We start from the raw sequence: 16,724 nt of genomic DNA, 5'->3' as shown, positions 1-16,724 counted from the left end.
CCCAGACACGGCTAGTGACGTCAGACTGAACAACCGGATAGTTTTACGTGTGGTCAGATGGCTTCATATTTGTGTGTGGATTGAAGCATGTGCTCAAAGGTTACACACAACTCACTGCACGTGGCTCGTGCTGTAACCACTGAGGCTCATTTTTCTCCATACATGCTCCATGTTGGTATTTGTTACACTGAAGAAGGAAATTATGAGAACAGTGTGCAGTACGTTCTGCAGCACTTCAGTTTTGAGTTTCAAACACTGTTTAGATTTGAATCTATGAGGCACCAACCTCTGCTCCATTTACACATCCATGACCCATGAGATACATCTACACTCAGCAGCTATGCAGAGGGAGCATGTGACATTGCACACTCCACAGTAGCACCCCTGCTAACATGGCAGCCTAATGCTTTATTGTTATTACCAGCAACATTAATCGCATGTCACCGAATAAAACATTAGCAACCTGACAACAACATTTCAGCTGTAGACAGAAGAGCAGCAGACCTGCTGTTCAGCGCATCGGGCATTTACAAGCCACACCAGCCCAAACGTCATCCACCGACCCTCACATCTCATGTGATGAAGGTGATGTAGAGACTAGTCTTTGCTCACAAAGACACAAAAACAAATGTCAGAGGAAATGATGTAATCATACATAACACACAGAGTGCACTCCCATCTCCATGGTGATGATCACCTTTGATTTCTCAGCGGAGAAGCTACAGCCCTACATCCTGTGGATTACTGACAGCTGTTCATCGTGCACACCTCAGACTCTCAGTACAGCTCTGGGTCACGCCACCTACAGACACTGTGACAAAGCTGCAGTGGTTGGATGTACTAGTGCTGGACTACGGGAGGAATCTCCTTCTGGATGTGAATCAGACAAAAGAGATGCTGACTGACTTCAAATGGAAGAGGAAGGATACACCACCTGTGGGATGTTGATGTGGTGGAGAAGTCCAAGAACCTGGGCATCCACATCATCAACAGACCAACACAGAGGCTGCATGCGAAGAGGACGAGTAACTCCCATACAAGCAAACAGTCAGAGCTGTTGAGACGGTGAGCTCAGGGCAAGTAAAAGAAAATATGTCTGTAGCATCTTTCCTGTATCACCGGTAAAACCTTCTCTTGGAAAAAGCTAGCAGGAATCCCAAAGAACTGCTCGAGCCAGTCGACGTGATGCGCAACACGGTTCGCGAGGGTGAGAACGGCAGGTACACTGGATATCCAGAGGAGCATCGTATCTAACAGACTGATTCATCTCCATAAACCTGGGTGAGGAGGAGGCAGGACCAGGACCAGCGATGCGTTCACCGTCCCTGTGCGACCACTGCATTCTGTAGCTACAGGTTTATGCTCTGTAAACAGCAACCTGCAGGGCAGCAGGCTGCACTGAACTCCTGCAGCTCCTGTTGTTTTAGTGCGATTACTAGGCCCCATCGTCATCATCAGCATGTGAAGATTTCCACATACAAACTCAGTTTTACAAAAAGCACGCAGCACCACAGCTGTGGGTCCTGGGCTCTGTGGGGACGTGGCACAGACTTCTCTGACCATTAACAGCACACGAGTCCCTTTTAATGTTCTTGATTAAGAAAAAGAAATAAAACAAAGAAAAACAAACACCTGTTTGTGACAGTCTATGTGAATAAAGACACTGAGCAAAAGGCTCAGCATTAATTAGGCAAATTACTGTGGTGCTGCTTGCTATGAACTTAAAACCTCCAGTCATCACGTACAGGGTTACATCTAAGCAGACTGATTTTTCTGCATCTTCTCGGTGTTAGGTGTCGTGGTTCACCTGTTCTTTCCCCTTTGCTTTCTTTAAGAAGTCCTCCACTGCATCAACAGCTTGCTGGAAGCGCTTTCCTTTATTTATCTTGATCATCTCTTCTTTGTGGGCATGGTACGGCTTCAGCTGTTCTACTTTGATCCAGGCACTGGAGACACACAGACACACAACTCTCCCGTATCAGCTGGAGAAGGCACAGCATGCTTGGCCAGAACAGGAAGCTGATGATCCATACTTACTGGTCCTCTGTTCCAAAGAACTTCACAAAGTGGCATTTCTTGCCCCTGGGCTTTTTCAGGTCCTTGGGGGGGCTCACTATCTGAAACGAGAGTGTTTTGGTGTAACGTTACCGTCATTTTCTTAATCTAACAGAGGCATGGACAAGCTGTGGCTCCTTACCTTTCCTGGCCATGGTGGGTAACGACCGAGCTTCCCCCTGAAATAAGACCACACAGTCAGCACCGAGCCCGCGATCTTCACAGTCCACTGTACTCTCTCTGCTCAGCAGTCCCACAATGAGCTTTGGCGACGCGATACATCAGCTAACATTATCAGTGAAAGTCAGACTCCATGAACTGTCAGATAAAGAGAAACTGGGCCAAGCGCGGATCACTCCCAGGTCTGTGTGGCATCAGCTGCCCGCCTCAAACCCCCGCGGTGTTGATTCGGTACTAAAGTATTGAGCCAGCAGTCTGAGCGCTAACAGCAGGATTCGCAGACAGACTGATCAGTACCCGTGCTCAGCTCGCGGCGCTCGGTGGGATTTGTCGCCGTGCCTCCGCACACTGCCCTCGCCTTCTCAGCGCTTGTTCGGCCCGGTTTCACTCAGATTGCTAACTGCGTCGTCTGCCACCCTTCCCGCGGTGCCTTTGTAACGGTCTCAACAAACAAACGCGCAAATGTGTGGAAATCAAGCCTTTACGAAAAACTTGCAAATGTGCCCGCCCGCAGTAACACGGAAGCCGAGCGCAGACATCCGCTCAGGCTCCGCTGCTAGCAAAGATCGTCGCAGACCACAACATTTCCACGAGCCGAGGCACTGAGCCCGTGTAACGTAGATCTGCACGCACACACACACGACGGCGAATAAAATGATCTCCAAAGACAGGTTTGCATGGGGAAAAACAGCTGCCTAGTTTGGGTCTAAACCGTTACTGTAGCTTGTTTGCTAGCCAGCAGCTAGCGTCGGCTGCAGGCTGAGTCAGCTCGGTTAGCGATTTGTTTGGGTCGGCTATCCACTAACCCAGCACGGGAAACACTTGCAAGGATTACACCTGGTTTACAGCACGGAGAAACATCACTGCCACACGTCCTAATGCAGCGCTGCTCTATGGCCCGCAGACAGGAACCGGAGCACTCAACCTTGTCTAAAGGTTACTCACCACACTAGATCCCCGATCCTCAGATGCACCGTCGCCATCTTACAACTTTAATAAAACGTCGCACTGAATGAGAGGAAAAGACAACACACACCCACTAATCACATGTGAGGCCAGCCCCACCCCTTTCTCGTACGTCACATCCGTCGCTCTGTTGTTTACTACACATTTCAAGCAGCAGCAACAGCAGCGTGCATAATATCTACAGCATATCTTTCATACATAACGATATAAACCCACAGTAATGACTCAGCCACGGGGAGCCACACGCTGGTCCCAGGCCTGCAGAAACGGGGAAGGTTACATCGGGAAGGGGATCCGCCACAAAGCCTTGGCCGAATCAAACGGCCATTATTACAAAAATGCGCTTTCCACATAGGGTCGACCAACTCTGCCGCTGCCTGAAGACACACCAGAAGGAGGGAGGGTGGGAGAGAGGCGCTGGGTGTGAGTGTGTGGAGGGAGGGCAGGAGCACTGCAGGTGGATTCAAGTTGTTCTACACAGGTGTGCGGTGACAGTAAATGGGAGTGCTTCTACGTTACGTGAGCACTCAAAGCACTTTACACCAGGGGCGATTTTAGCCCATTTTTGGGGGTGCTTCAGCAAAATGAATCAAAGCACCCCCAAAGATTTCTTACTTTTTTTTGACAACACTTGCTGTTTGTGTGATACACTACTAAAAATATAAAAAATATACAGTACTTGGTTGAGACGTAATATTTTAACAACAAAAGTATACATACCCCCCCCACCCCCTCCCAAAATGGTTTGTTCCGGCTCTCCCCTGCTCTGGCTCTGGCGCTCTTTCTGCCAGAGGGATGGTGGCTGAGACGCAGCGGAGCGGAGGTGGAAGTGCCTGGCTTAAAACAGGACATATTAGCTGCCTTTAACCTTCAGTTACTCTTTATATAGTTGGTAGGAGTCAGGCCATGTTTCTTTTTAGCTGAAAAACATTACACCAGGTAACCTGCAGTGTTGAAACGTGTTTCCCGACGATTTTTGCTACTCTACAATCCGACCTGCTCTGTAGTAAAATCAGCGACATTTGACCGCCCTGTTGCTCCCATTGAAATGTATACAGCCTGTTTAAAATCTAAAACTTAAAATTGTCCGTAGCCTGCTGTTGTTACCACTGTCCTGTTTGAAATGGAGTGAGAGAAGCTGCTTATTTTGTCATATGTGCCAAGATTAAACCCAGGAGCCACATTCAGGTAAAAGTGTAAGAACAAAGGATTCGTCAATAAAGGATAATGTTGGATCAGTGCTTCAATGTTTATATCTTTTATTAGATGTTCATGTGGTTTGGTTATTTGCCTTTTGGTTGAAAGTACACTGAGCGAGGACTTTTTTTTATTATTGATCTTAATATTTTTTTCATATTAATGTAATTTTTTAATCGAATTGAATACAATCTATTTGTGTATGATTATCAGTCCAAAGAGGGAGCGAGGAAAGAGGGGAACGTGAGGAGAAAGTACAAGGTCAGGAAGAACCAGGTAAGGACACAGAGAGGGAGCAGTGACAGGCACAACAGAAACTGTTAAACTGCTTGAGAGAGTTGACCACCAAAAGTATTTTCCAACTTCAAGGTGAGGCGACACAGGTTAAAATGAAAGGAATAAATCTGCAGAGCCATAGTAGTATCTGCAGTAAAGATACTTTCATACATTGTACCATAGGCAAAGTTGCCTCCAATTTTATAATTTATTTATTTTTAATCAATAATTTGTACATTTCAAGGACTCTATTTTTGGAGTCTATTTTCATGTATCTGTATTGTATTACACACACACACACACACACACACACACACACACACACACACCTTAAAAGTGAATCTCTGTCCAAAAAAATGCACTCTGTTTACTTAATACTCACTATGATCCCCATTCATCATTTTCCCCCAGTAAAATAATTAAGTTTAGGATGTGTTTTTTAAAATTTTTTATTCTAATCCATTTTTCTTTTGCAGCATTTAAATAACCTTTATCTGATTTGATGGTTTTGTTACAGACTGTTGCAGTGTTTTGCTTTTCTTTCACAAATGTGGGATTAAATTGTGTTAAAATGTACAAAGCAGTGATGTCATGTTTTGTGGTGAGGACCCAGGCACAGAGAGACTTGATGAATTTAAGAATCTTATGATTTAATAAAGAAATTTGCAGACTTGCACAGAGATGGTAAAATTATGATGACTGATAATGGAGACGAGGACAACAGATGACAAGGACAGGGAGGAACAGGTTTAAATGCACCAAGGAGACAGTCAGAGGGAACTCGGGACAACTGGAGACATTTAAGGATGCAGGGACTGACAGAGACGGGGAAGTAGTCTCATCGTGACGAGTAAAGTTGATCTTGCCTGGCTGAGCAGCTCTGGGTGCTCAGCACCCCCAAAGCTCTGATCCTAGAATCACCCCTGCTTTACACATGTCTTATTCATCATTCAAGGACATCTTTCTGGCTAACATTCACACATTCATACTCCGATGAACGTATCAGGAGTGACTCTGAATTCCGTATCTTGCCCAAGAATCTTTGACATGCTGAGCTTGTTTTACTGTTTCTCATTTTTGAGTCACCAGTAATGAGAGCTGTCACCTGTCATGTGTGAAATCTTATGGGCTCTGAGGTGGTACCGGGGACTTTCCTCGGGACCTGTGGCTTCTGGACCTAGCACCTCAAACCTGTTAGACACAGTAATGAGTGCCGCAGGACTGTCTTCCTTCTTTGCACTCCCCTTGGATAACTGTGCAGGGTGCAGAAGGAGCCTGCATAGTAAGAACAACCCCAGGTTTCTCTTCAGCACTGTAGACAGGCTGACAGAAAGCCAACCATCCTTTTAACCTTAACTAGTAACGATTCCCTTCCATATTTACAGTGTAATAGGTGTAGGCTGCTGGGAGCTTCCTGTAATGCCATTAACTCGTATGTTTATACACCTCTCTGCATTTAATTATTAGTTATTATTAATCTCTGGGTCGCTTCCACAGCATGTCTTTGTTCTGTCTTCCTCCCTCCTCTCCAATTGCATGCAGCAGAGGGCCCCGCCCCTCCCTGATTGTTGTAATTCAGTGATACATAAATAAAATTGAATATTGATACCATCAATTCCATACGCTTTCCACAATAAAATACCCCACAAGACATTACATTTTGTTTGAATTTTTTATTGAAAGCACACAGCCGACAACCCTGTTTAAAGCCCATAAATAAATGAAACACTTAGTACTCTTGTGAGTTTTAGTGACAATATTTCAAAGATACATTCTTAACCCTGTCACCAAGTTAAAGAAATTAAAGATCGAACTTTTCAGCATCAAAAATGTATGTGGCTGGCTGTGATGATGGTAATATGAGTCCATGTATTCATGCCAGATATGCATAAGAAAATTAATACATGGTGTATTTGGGACTCGTAGGTAAAACACATAGTAACTGAGGGTCACCACAATATTAAAGTGAGAATATAAGTATATATTAAAAGCTAGGAAGACCAGTCAAAACATTTTTTTAGAATGAAAATCAAAAGCGTATCTTTTAAAGCCCCCTGTTCTTGCCCGATACCAATGCACCAAACTCCTGGATGGAGATTTCTTTATTTAAGTACTGCTGAAGCTGGCGATTTGTGATGTGTCCAAGGCGCAGTGCATCATCGATGGAAAACTTTTTTCCTGACTTTCTGTCATGAAGCACAGAGGATTCTCCCTGCGGCCCTTTGACTGAGATCTCTTCCCAGTCACACTCCTGGCTCTGCAGGTTGACAAACATCTTCCAGTCGATCAGCCCTAGTTTGTAAGCTTCCTCTGGTCGCATCTCCTTGCCTGTATCTGGGTCGATGACGACAATAGACCTGCGGAGATGGCTTTCCCTCTGTTCCCTCTTCATCCTCACAGCTGCCAGGTTCTTTTTAAGCTTCTCTATCTCCTCATCCTTCTGGTTTGTTACAGCCCTCAGCTCTGCCAATTCCTTCTGTAATGAATCAAGCCTCAACTCCAAGTTCTTTGAATCTTCTCTTGGCGCAGACTCTGTAATAAGCCGAGTCTCTTTGCTTGTGATCTCAATCTCTGACCGAAGCTTGCGAATCTCATTTTGCAGCCTTTGGTTTTCCTGCTGCAATCGGCTACTTTCATCACGGATGTAGTCCAATTCTTTGGTAGACTTGGTGTTAGAAAACTCCATATCAGAGAGCCTGGAATTGAGGGTGGATAGTTCTTGGTCAAGTTCTCGCCTTCTCCTTTTCTCCTCTTCCAGAGTTCTCTTTAGGTTCTCAATCTCAATCTCTGCCTCTGGATCCCGTTCAACTTGGACTTTCTCAGTGCGGACAACCCTTTCCTTCACATCTACCTTTTCCAGGGTGATCTGCTGCTGAATAAGGACATTCAACTCTTTCTCAAGGAGGGTGCGTTTGTGACGCTCTTCATCAAGTTGTAGTTTGAGAATGGAGTGTTCCTTCTCCTGTTGAGGATCCTGCTGCAGAACCACCTTTTGTTTGACTGTCACCTTTTCACGATTTTCTTTGTCACGGATCTCTAGCTCATTAAGTCTAACCCGAAGCCGCTGGATCTCTAGTTCTGCATCACGCCTTGCCCTGCGCTCACGCTCCAGTTCTTCCAGCTGCATGTCCAGGTCAGTCTTCTGTCTCTGCAATTGGTAGAGCTCTGTTTTTAGGCTCTCCTTCTGTTTTTGCTCATTGTTGATGTTCTGTAAGAAGCTGTCACATTCTGACTTAAGGAGAGGATCCTCTTCCATCTTGACCACTTCTTGCTGAACAATCTTCTCACGAACCTGAGACAAATCCATCTTTCTTAGTCTAATTTTTTCTTCTTGTTCTGTCCGTTCTCTCTCAAGGTCCAGGCGTTTCTGCTGTTCATCAGCCAGCTTCCTCTTTAGCATTTCAATTTCTTCCTTAGTCTTTGGATCTTCTCTGTACTGCAGCACTTCATTGACAACCTCTTTGGTCTGCACTTGGGGTTTGGTATTCTTCCATCTTTCGATTTCATCTCGAAGCTGGCGGATTTCTAGCTCAGATTTCTCAGTCTGGTGGCTTTTATCTACAATTTCATTGCGAAGTCTCTCCAGCTCTCTTTCAGTTTGTGGATCTATCTTATATTTGATTACTTCTTTGATGATCTCTTTAACTTCCACTTGAGGCCCTCTGTTCTTGAGCATGGTCAGCTCATCCTGCAGAGATCTCAACTGGAGCTCTGCATCTTTATACCGCCTCTGTTGCTCTACAAGTTCAAGACGGAGATTGGCCACTTCATTCTCAGCCTTGGGATCGGGCCGGACAATCTCTCGTACTTTCTCTTGAATCACAACCTTAGACTTCTCCTCCTCCAGGCTTGCAATTTTCCTCTGGAGGTCAGTCTTTTCCCGCTGTGATGATCTTCTTTTGGCCTTCTCATCTTCAAACTGCCTCCTAAGGTTTTCTACCTCTCTCTCAAAGGCAGTATCCTTCTCAACTTTCAGCACTTCCTTGATGGAAATCTTTTCCTCAGCCATTGATTTCTCCTTCTCCAGTCTTCGAAGCTTTTCTTGAAGAAATTGCAACTCATCCTCCAGCTGCCTTCTGCTTTCTATTTCCTTCTCTTTCCTGTCAAGCAGCACCCTGTACTCACTTTCAAGTTGGGGGTCATTCTGGACTTTGATCACCTCCTCTTCAGTGATTACCTCCTGTTCCTTGTTCTTCTCCTCAGCCAGGAGTGTCACATGTTTTTGGATCTCAATGAGCTCGTTGTCTTTCATCAGCCTCTGCCTTTTTAGCTCTTCCAGCTCCTCCCGAAGCTTTCGGACCGCCTCCTCCTGACCACGGTCTCTTTCTATACGCAAGACCTCCTTCACTGTGTACTGCTGTGCCCCTTCTTTGACCTCTGTCTCAAGGCCACGCAGCTTCAACTTTAGTACCTCAAGGTCATTCTCCAGGACATGGGTAGTGCGGCGCTCCTCTGACAACTTCTGCTGGACTTTGTAGACTTCCTCATCCAGCTGGGGGTCTGGAACCTTTTTAATTAGCTCCTTCTTCACAATTGTATCCTGGGGCTTTTGTCCTTCAAGCATATAAATGTCAGTCTGAATGGTCTCTATTTCTTTTTCTAGTTGCTCCCGCCTATGGATCTCATCGTCTAGCTGTTTTCTTATTCTCCACGGCTCTTCACCAGGGGCATTGGCTTGGACCGACTTGACATTTGTAACTTGGATAGTCTCAGATTGCTATAGAAAGAAAATAATCATTATTATTACTGTAGTTTTAATGTTTATGTAGCAATGATATGTAAAATAGTTTACCTGGCTCAGAAGACTGTTGGCAAACTCCAGATTCTGCAGTCTTTGCTTATTTACAGCATTCACCTCAGTAAACTTTGCCTCAATAGCTGCTTCCTGCAAACGATAAAATAACATGTAATGAAAATCATATACAGTAACTTCTGTAGGGGTTTTTGGCTTATGCCCTTAAGCTGAGGATTGTGGTTGTTAATTTGCACGAGTCTGTTTGTGTCAAGAAGCATCTCTTTTCCTGTAGATACCTTTTGCCCATAGACAGTATAAATATTGATGTTGCTTCTGGCCGGTGTCAAAGTGCCTCAACAATTTATATTTGTGTGTAAATATTGGCCACACCGCATTTCAGAATGGATGATTATCTGTACAGCTTGTGATTGACATGTCAATGAGGAAATTGATTCTCAGTCAGACATGACCCTCCTTATCACATCTGTCTTTTTTTTTTTTTTTTTTTAAAACCAAGATGGCAATAGTGAAAAAATTCATCTTGAGGAAACCAATGGATGTCACAGCAGCAATGGTAATCTTATATACTGTCTACATGGAGAGAAATGTTCCTCAAAGGGGTTGCAAATGTGTATGATATGATCCACAAGTGTAAATGTGATTTACAAATGTGTGCAATAATTTTGTGAACCTTTTGAGGACTCGCACGAGTGTGCTACGTTTGACCAAACATCGAACAATTTTACAAATGCGTACATACAAACATAAATACATTCTGATCATTTACGCACAGCGTCTTGAATCAGATGATTTTACTTTTCGATAACCTTGCTATGCGTACACAGATCACATCGCATGCCAACTTGGGGTTTTGAGACAAGTTGAACGCTGCCAGATCCACAAATGGAAAATGCATTCAAGTCCCAGTGTAAAACATCTTGGCTCCCACTTTAAATACACCCCCCCCCCGACCCGCCCTAAATAACCTTTACCAGAAAACATTATTAATTACAGACACTACAGAGTAGCCTATAAAGATAAGGGTGCTCCCACAGTCCAAAAACATGCAGTTAGTGGGGTTTGGTTAATTGGTAATTCTAAATTGCCCGTAGGTGTGAACGTGAGTGCGAATGGTTGTCTGTCTCTGTGTGTTAGCCCTGTGATAGACCGGCGACCTGTCCAGGGTCTACCCTGCCTCTCGCCCTATGGTAGCTGGGACAGGCTCCAACCTCCCACGACCCTAACAGAGGAGAATAGATGGATGGATATAATCCAGGTAAGTGGAACACTTTGATGTTAATCGTACCCATCTTACCGTTCTCTAATCCTGAACATTTCGGATTGTGCAGGCTACTGTGTAGTGTTTGTTATTGGTAAATCTGTGTTTTCTAATATTTAATAACACAATGCCAGCAGATCAGCTGATCTTAATGCAGGCCTACAGCTCAGCTCCTGCTGTAGGCTGGGATTCAATTCAAATTTATTACAGGGCACATTATTTAAGCTGCTTTAGCATCGTCACAGGTGCTGCACAACTGCAAGTCTATCACCAACTCCATCCATTCGCTTCCACTTATCCTTTTCAGGGTCGTGGGGGCTGCTGGAGCCTATCCCAGCTGTCATTGGGCGAGAGGCGGGGTACATCCTGGACAGGTCGCCAGTCTGTCGCAGGGATAACACATAGAGGCAGACAACCATTCAGTCCCGCATTCACACCGATGGACAATTTGGATTAATCAGTTAACCTATCCCCACTAACTGTTGTTTTGACCATGTTTGTGTCCGAACTCAGCTTGTCTAAACAACCCGATAACTGCGTCATCAGGGTAATCTCAGTGCTTGTTTGAGAGTACCAGAGAAAACTGTAGTTTGAAATGCATCCAATAAAAGACCGGAACATTTCTGAGGTCACGATTCTTTCAGGATATATCAGGTTCTCTTGCTTTTGGTTATTCATTGTTTTAATTTGTATCCCAGCTGAAAATGAGCTCTGAGCTAGAAGACTTGTGTTGGTCATAGCAGTTAGCAACACAAGTTTAAACTGTGCTGTGTATTTTCACTTCACCGTGCATGCTGTGCCTTACCTCTGCCTTGACTGTTGCTGCAGGTGATTCCAATCTGCTCCTCTTGTATGTCTGAGGTACAAGTCCATCCTCAAGATCAAGGATAGATTTGAACTTCTCAGCTTCAGTCTCATAGTCCTGAAGAGTGAATCAGTAAACCACCATCAAACCTTTAACTTTTCTAAAAGATCATATGATAAAGAAAAAAAATCAATGGAGAAAAACTGACTTTGACAGCTTGCTGGTACAGCTGGGCATTTTTGGAGACATTGTTTAAATCAGACTCCTTTCTCGCTATATCAGATAGCAGGTTCTGTAGAAAAGAGCAGAGTTAAGTGCCACTAACATTCATGTGTAACGAGAAATATGCAGAGTTATTGCTCAGCATTCATACCCTCTGATTTCTCAGCTTCGTTTCCACTTGTTTTGGGTCATCAGTGTCACGGGGCTCGTAATTTGGAACACGAGAGAGCCAGCTGTTCAAATTGTCATAATCATTGCGGTAGTTTTTGTACGCCATCTTGGCTCTCTGCAAGCTTTGAGCCCTGCACAAACAAACCAAAACATATCATCAGAGATTGTCTTTACATATGAAATGACCTTCTGTGCTTCAGGGACCCTGATGGTCACAAGCCAAAGAGCGTCGGTCAGGTAATACAGTTGTTCTGTAGTGCTTCTTCACGCCATCTCCATGCACCTTGGGCAGGTGATGTTGTGCTAGACATTTCTGGCTGTCGATGACGTCCTGCGCTGTATTTGCTTTACATATTACTGACGTGCTTTCCTGCCCAACTTACCTCGAGTCAGTCTGCTGGTTGAGGTTGTTGTATCTCTTGTTGAGTTTCTGGACATCAGCTTCCTGCCTCTCGATGTCAGGGCAGTGCTCTTGGAACTTGTTGGCCATGTTCTCACAGCTGCTCTTGGCCAGACGCAGGTTCTGCTCTGTGTCAGAGACCAGCGTCCTCTGTGACCGCAGGTCCGCTCCGATATCCTGCCAGGGCAGCAAAAGACAAACTGCTTGAGACAACCTACAGTAAACAGACACGTCACCTGTCTGTGAACGTGTGGCAGTTTGGACATGAAGGAACATAAACTGAAACAGTAACAACAATTTTCAGTTCAGTTCATATAAAAGTGAATAAATTCTGTTCTGATATAAGACCATCTTACTGCAAGTTCCCGCTGGGTTTTCTCCATTGAAGAGACGTCAGCAGGAGCAACCTCCTCCCTGGCCAGCTTGTTCTCGTAGGTGGAGAGTAAGGTTTTTCCATTTTGCAGAGATGACTCCAGCTGGTTGGAATTCTTCAGCCTAAAGCAAAGTTCAAAAATGCCTGTCACTGAGCACACTGAAAACAGAAAAAGCAGAGGCATGCTGCTGCACTGATGGCACTTTGAAAGCAATAACCAGGTCACATACTTCTCCTGAGAGCACTGAAGAAGCTGCTCCACCTTGGTGTACTTCTTGTTGGCCTCATCCACCTTGCTGTGAAGTTGAGATGTGCTGGCACAATTTGGGTTTGAGACCAAGAAGCTCTGTGCTTCCTGCACTTTAGAAGACTTCTCTGGTTCAATCCTTCTGACAGCAGCAGCAATGTCCTGGAGAGAAACGCGTACTGGTGAGTTGCACAGTGCAAAAACACACTCTTTGCTTGGTGGGCTAAACCGAGCAGAGAGAAGCAGCTTTAATATCAAACCAAAGAACAAAGCCGACGTTCTTACTTTCATGTCCTGCAGGCGGTCAGTACTGTCCTGCAGTGTCCTGTTCTGTTCCAGCGGAGGGCGCACTCGAGCATAGATGGATTTCTCCTGTTTGTCCAGGTCACTGACAACCTTATCCAGACCAGCCATCAGCTGGCGGCACTGCTGTTCCTGTTTGTCTGAGGCTACATGCAGCAGTGTGAGAGGGCAGGAAACATATTCATCACACGCACACTTGATCTGAAATCTTCCAGCCAGCAGCACGTTTAGATTTATAGTAGCTTCTTTTCATGCTTCATGGTTATGAAACTCAAAATTTCAACTTAATGAGCAACTTGAAGTTTTGAGTTACTTCTGAGTAACTCAAGAACCCAAAGTTTCGACTAACAGATGGAAAAGAAGTGGCAGAAACAACAGTTTATATCACTGTGTCATGAAGGCAGCATGTCTATTCTGTGTGTGTCCTTTTTGTATGTAGCCTGCTCAGATTTACTGTGTGTGAGAAAAACAAATGTGTCATAGAAGAAACAAGGCGAACACAAAAGCAGACGGTAAACCACATCTGGATCGCTCCACTCTGTCCTGGTGTTCTGAGCAAGAAATCATCCAAATGACACGAGAACTGGACTGAAACATCAGTCAGGTCTAATGCAGTGATTAAATTATTATTGTATGTAGAGAGGAGAGAGAACAGCTTCAAGAAGCCTGGAGATGTGTTCCTGAAGATGCTTGGATAGAAAGCTGAGAGTTCAGGCTGTGCTCAGCGGTGCTCACACCAAATATTTCTACAAACTGTCTGTGTGCACGTTCCTCATGATCCTATGTCCTAATTATGAAGAAACAAAGGCTCAACGTCATCTTATTATTTGAGAAAAACTCATATTTTGGTGAAGAGGTTTCACTAACATAGTTGCTTGAACAGATAAGAAAAACAGAGCATGTTGCGGTTATGCGAGTTTCCTAGTGTGAGGATTATTGTGACAAACAGAGCAACGTCATTAACTCCAAGAACCAGGGCAGCCTTTCACCTGGAGGGAAGGCAGAGCAGTTGCATATATTTGAGTGTACTGGCAGCAAACAGTGTGAGTCAGCGGCACCAGCACACTGGAAGGTTATACTAGAAATCAGCTGGTCTGTCATAACCAACTAACTTGGCTAATCGTGGTGCTAATATATTATTGTGCGTCATGCGTACCTGTAGCGGTTGCAGTTCCGCTCGTCTTCTTCAGCTCGTCCAAGCGTTTCTGCAGACTTCCCTTGGTGGCTGCCATCTTCTGTTTGATAGCTTTCTGCTGTCCGGTCAGGCTGCAGCACACACACGACATACTGTTACAGCTGTAGATGCCCTCATCGGCCGAAGGAGTTTAGAAAGCCCTTTGTACACACTCACTTGTCGGCGATGGCCACAGCCTCCGGGTCGGTGGGGGGGAACATGAAGCAGATGCCCGGGGCAGTGATCTTGTGTCCGGCCGCATCCTTCACGTCCCATTTGGAACCATTTTGCCGCAGGAGAGTGTACCTCTCCCCCCGCACGATCTGACCCTACACGGGGAAACAGTTAGAACGCGTCACTGGATCACGCCGCTATCGTCTCAGTATTACGTGTGAAGGACGCAGTACGTACGTCATCGGTGTCAAATTCGCACAGAGCCTCGACAGGGATCAGCTTCTGGGGCGTTTCCCTGCGGTACTTCAGAGGCAACACCTGAAGGCTGCGCTTCTGAAGGGCCTTAACCCGCTCGTCAAAGTTCTCGATGGCCTTGGCTTCATCCTGCACACAAGAAACGCACAAGCGTGTCGTCACCGTACGCAGTCAGTGATGCTATCAGCTACGGTCTATGTGCAGATAAAAGCACTCACGTCCAGCTCCCTGATCAGGCCCTCCATCTGATACATGTCTTTGAACTCGGGGTTGTACTTCTGGCTGATCTCTGTGTCCAGACGCTTCAGCAGGTCCTGAGTGTCGCGCGCCTCCTTGTGGAACTGCACGCAGACACACACGTACAGATGAGCTTCACTCTTTAAATGCGTCTCTGTGCATGTCACCTGTCACACTGACCTTGTGGTACTCATCCATGTGTTTGAGGTGGTTCTCCTCACAGATGAGCAGGTTCAGGTGTTCCTTCCAGTCAGCGTGGACTGCTTCCATATGAGCCTGACAACAACGTGGTTTATGCGTAACATTATAGAGATGTGCGGCAACAGAGTTAATAATGAGACAATAAGAAGCACCAGTATGGCTTCTTCCCCCCTTTTTACATCCATCTGAAGGATGAACGTCTTACGTTGCCCATAACAGACTGTGAGATAACAAGTGGAAGCAGCTCTTTTGTTGCCTGAGCTGCTCGTATGCCAACTGGGTCCAACCCACAAACAGTGTTTTTAGACAAAACGAGAAGCGCATCATCCGTCTGCTGTGTGAGGACTGAAAAGTGCCTTGAAGCCCCGCTGTCTTTAAAACATGACCCTGCTCTACCGCAGACTCCCGTGGACCCAGGGCCCAGGCAGAAACGCACTATGAAAGAGTCAAAGTGTGCGGATGGTCGGTACCTCCATAACATTCTTCCCTGGATGGTCGGAGGCAATCAGCTTTTCTCCATCATCGTTCAGCTTGGTGATGGTGCCCTCCTTGGACTCCAGACATTTACTGATGAAACTCTGTTGGTTGAGACAAATTTGCTGAGCGAGCTGAGCTTGTTTCACTCGCCGTGCACGTGTGTGAATTCCACAGCTACCTCGTACTGCCTCTGCCGGGCAGGGTAGTCCAGGTTGTTGTCACTCCAGTCGTATTTGATCCTCTCCTCTGCCTGCTGGTCCATCCAGTACAGCTCGTTGGTGCAGCGCTGCATGTAGTCTCGCAGGCTCATCAGGTCGCGCTGTCGAGTGCTGGAGTTAGCCTAGCCGAGGGAACAGGAAGCTTAGTCACCAACAGCTTTATTTGAGGTTTTTACAAGCGCCTGGACGAGTCAAGGAAAGTTTTGTTTGCGTTTGAATTCAAACGATATGATTCTGTGTTTTAATATAATTAGCATGAATCTGATGAGCTTGATTTTGTAAGTGGCCTTTCCAGCCTGTATGAATGATAACAACTTGTGCTACAGTCAGAGTTTACTTGTTATTAATCTTTTCAAAAACTAGGTGCTGAAAAGATTTCATGTAGTAAAATCAAGTTCTTGAGCTTTTAACAAATTCATGTTTTTGCTAAAGATAAAACACTTCAGTGGAGAACCGGCTGGTGTGTCAGCAGCACTACTGTCAGCTAGGGCTGGGTTTTGATTATCGATTTATCGAGTAAAATCGATTCTGGTCTAGATAACGTGATATCGAGTCATTAAAATCCTGAATCGATTTTTTTATATAAATTTATTTTGCCCAAAATGCCAGAATCTCAGGTTAAACCTCACAAAATGTCAACAACCACCAAACAGCTAAAACAGTCAATGAGAGCAGGAACACGGCTTCTGCACAAAGACGTAAACACAAAACGCCGACGCATCTGAATCAGTGAGATGTCGCCTTTCTCACCTGACGGCACGCACAGGGACACGCCGTCG

At 45.3% G+C, this 16,724-nt stretch overlaps 2 protein-coding genes across 6 annotated transcripts in view; both read right to left on the bottom strand.

The window, feature by feature from the left end:
• The window catches only part of glyr1 (glyoxylate reductase 1 homolog (Arabidopsis)), a 19,568-nt gene extending 16,277 nt beyond the window's left edge, over nucleotides 1-3,291 (bottom strand). For 4 of the 5 annotated variants that reach the window (XM_005751171.1, XM_005751172.1, XM_005751174.1 and 1 more), the window contains exons 1-4: nucleotides 3,181-3,291; nucleotides 2,198-2,234; nucleotides 2,038-2,117; nucleotides 1,808-1,946 (exon numbers count right to left, since the gene is read on the bottom strand). In XM_005751171.1, the coding sequence (XP_005751228.1) occupies nucleotides 1,808-1,946; nucleotides 2,038-2,117; nucleotides 2,198-2,234; nucleotides 3,181-3,218 (294 nt within the window). In that variant the 5' untranslated portion in view covers nucleotides 3,219-3,291. The remainder of the gene's footprint in view (nucleotides 1-1,807; nucleotides 1,947-2,037; nucleotides 2,118-2,197; nucleotides 2,235-3,180) is intronic. The other variant, XM_005751173.1, reaches the window with a different exon arrangement.
• Nucleotides 3,292-6,332: 3,041 nt separating this feature from the next.
• Nucleotides 6,333-16,724, bottom strand: part of ppl (periplakin) — a 15,929-nt gene continuing 5,537 nt past the window's right edge. Inside the window, exons 7-22 of the mRNA XM_005751169.1 lie at nucleotides 15,906-16,067; nucleotides 15,721-15,828; nucleotides 15,230-15,325; nucleotides 15,031-15,153; nucleotides 14,795-14,941; nucleotides 14,561-14,712; nucleotides 14,366-14,475; nucleotides 13,192-13,355; nucleotides 12,890-13,068; nucleotides 12,643-12,781; nucleotides 12,270-12,463; nucleotides 11,867-12,017; nucleotides 11,702-11,785; nucleotides 11,494-11,610; nucleotides 9,467-9,559; nucleotides 6,333-9,391 (exon numbers count right to left, since the gene is read on the bottom strand). Coding sequence (XP_005751226.1) covers nucleotides 6,719-9,391; nucleotides 9,467-9,559; nucleotides 11,494-11,610; nucleotides 11,702-11,785; nucleotides 11,867-12,017; nucleotides 12,270-12,463; nucleotides 12,643-12,781; nucleotides 12,890-13,068; nucleotides 13,192-13,355; nucleotides 14,366-14,475; nucleotides 14,561-14,712; nucleotides 14,795-14,941; nucleotides 15,031-15,153; nucleotides 15,230-15,325; nucleotides 15,721-15,828; nucleotides 15,906-16,067 — 4,692 coding nt within the window. The 3' untranslated portion in view covers nucleotides 6,333-6,718. The remainder of the gene's footprint in view (nucleotides 9,392-9,466; nucleotides 9,560-11,493; nucleotides 11,611-11,701; nucleotides 11,786-11,866; nucleotides 12,018-12,269; nucleotides 12,464-12,642; nucleotides 12,782-12,889; nucleotides 13,069-13,191; nucleotides 13,356-14,365; nucleotides 14,476-14,560; nucleotides 14,713-14,794; nucleotides 14,942-15,030; nucleotides 15,154-15,229; nucleotides 15,326-15,720; nucleotides 15,829-15,905; nucleotides 16,068-16,724) is intronic.

The sequence above is a fragment of the Pundamilia nyererei genome, unplaced genomic scaffold (genome assembly GCF_000239375.1).
Source record: "Pundamilia nyererei isolate P.nyererei 1_Seehausen unplaced genomic scaffold, PunNye1.0 scaffold00302, whole genome shotgun sequence".
Taxonomy (NCBI): domain Eukaryota; kingdom Metazoa; phylum Chordata; class Actinopteri; order Cichliformes; family Cichlidae; genus Pundamilia; species Pundamilia nyererei.
This window is presented reverse-complemented; position numbering and strand designations above follow the sequence as displayed.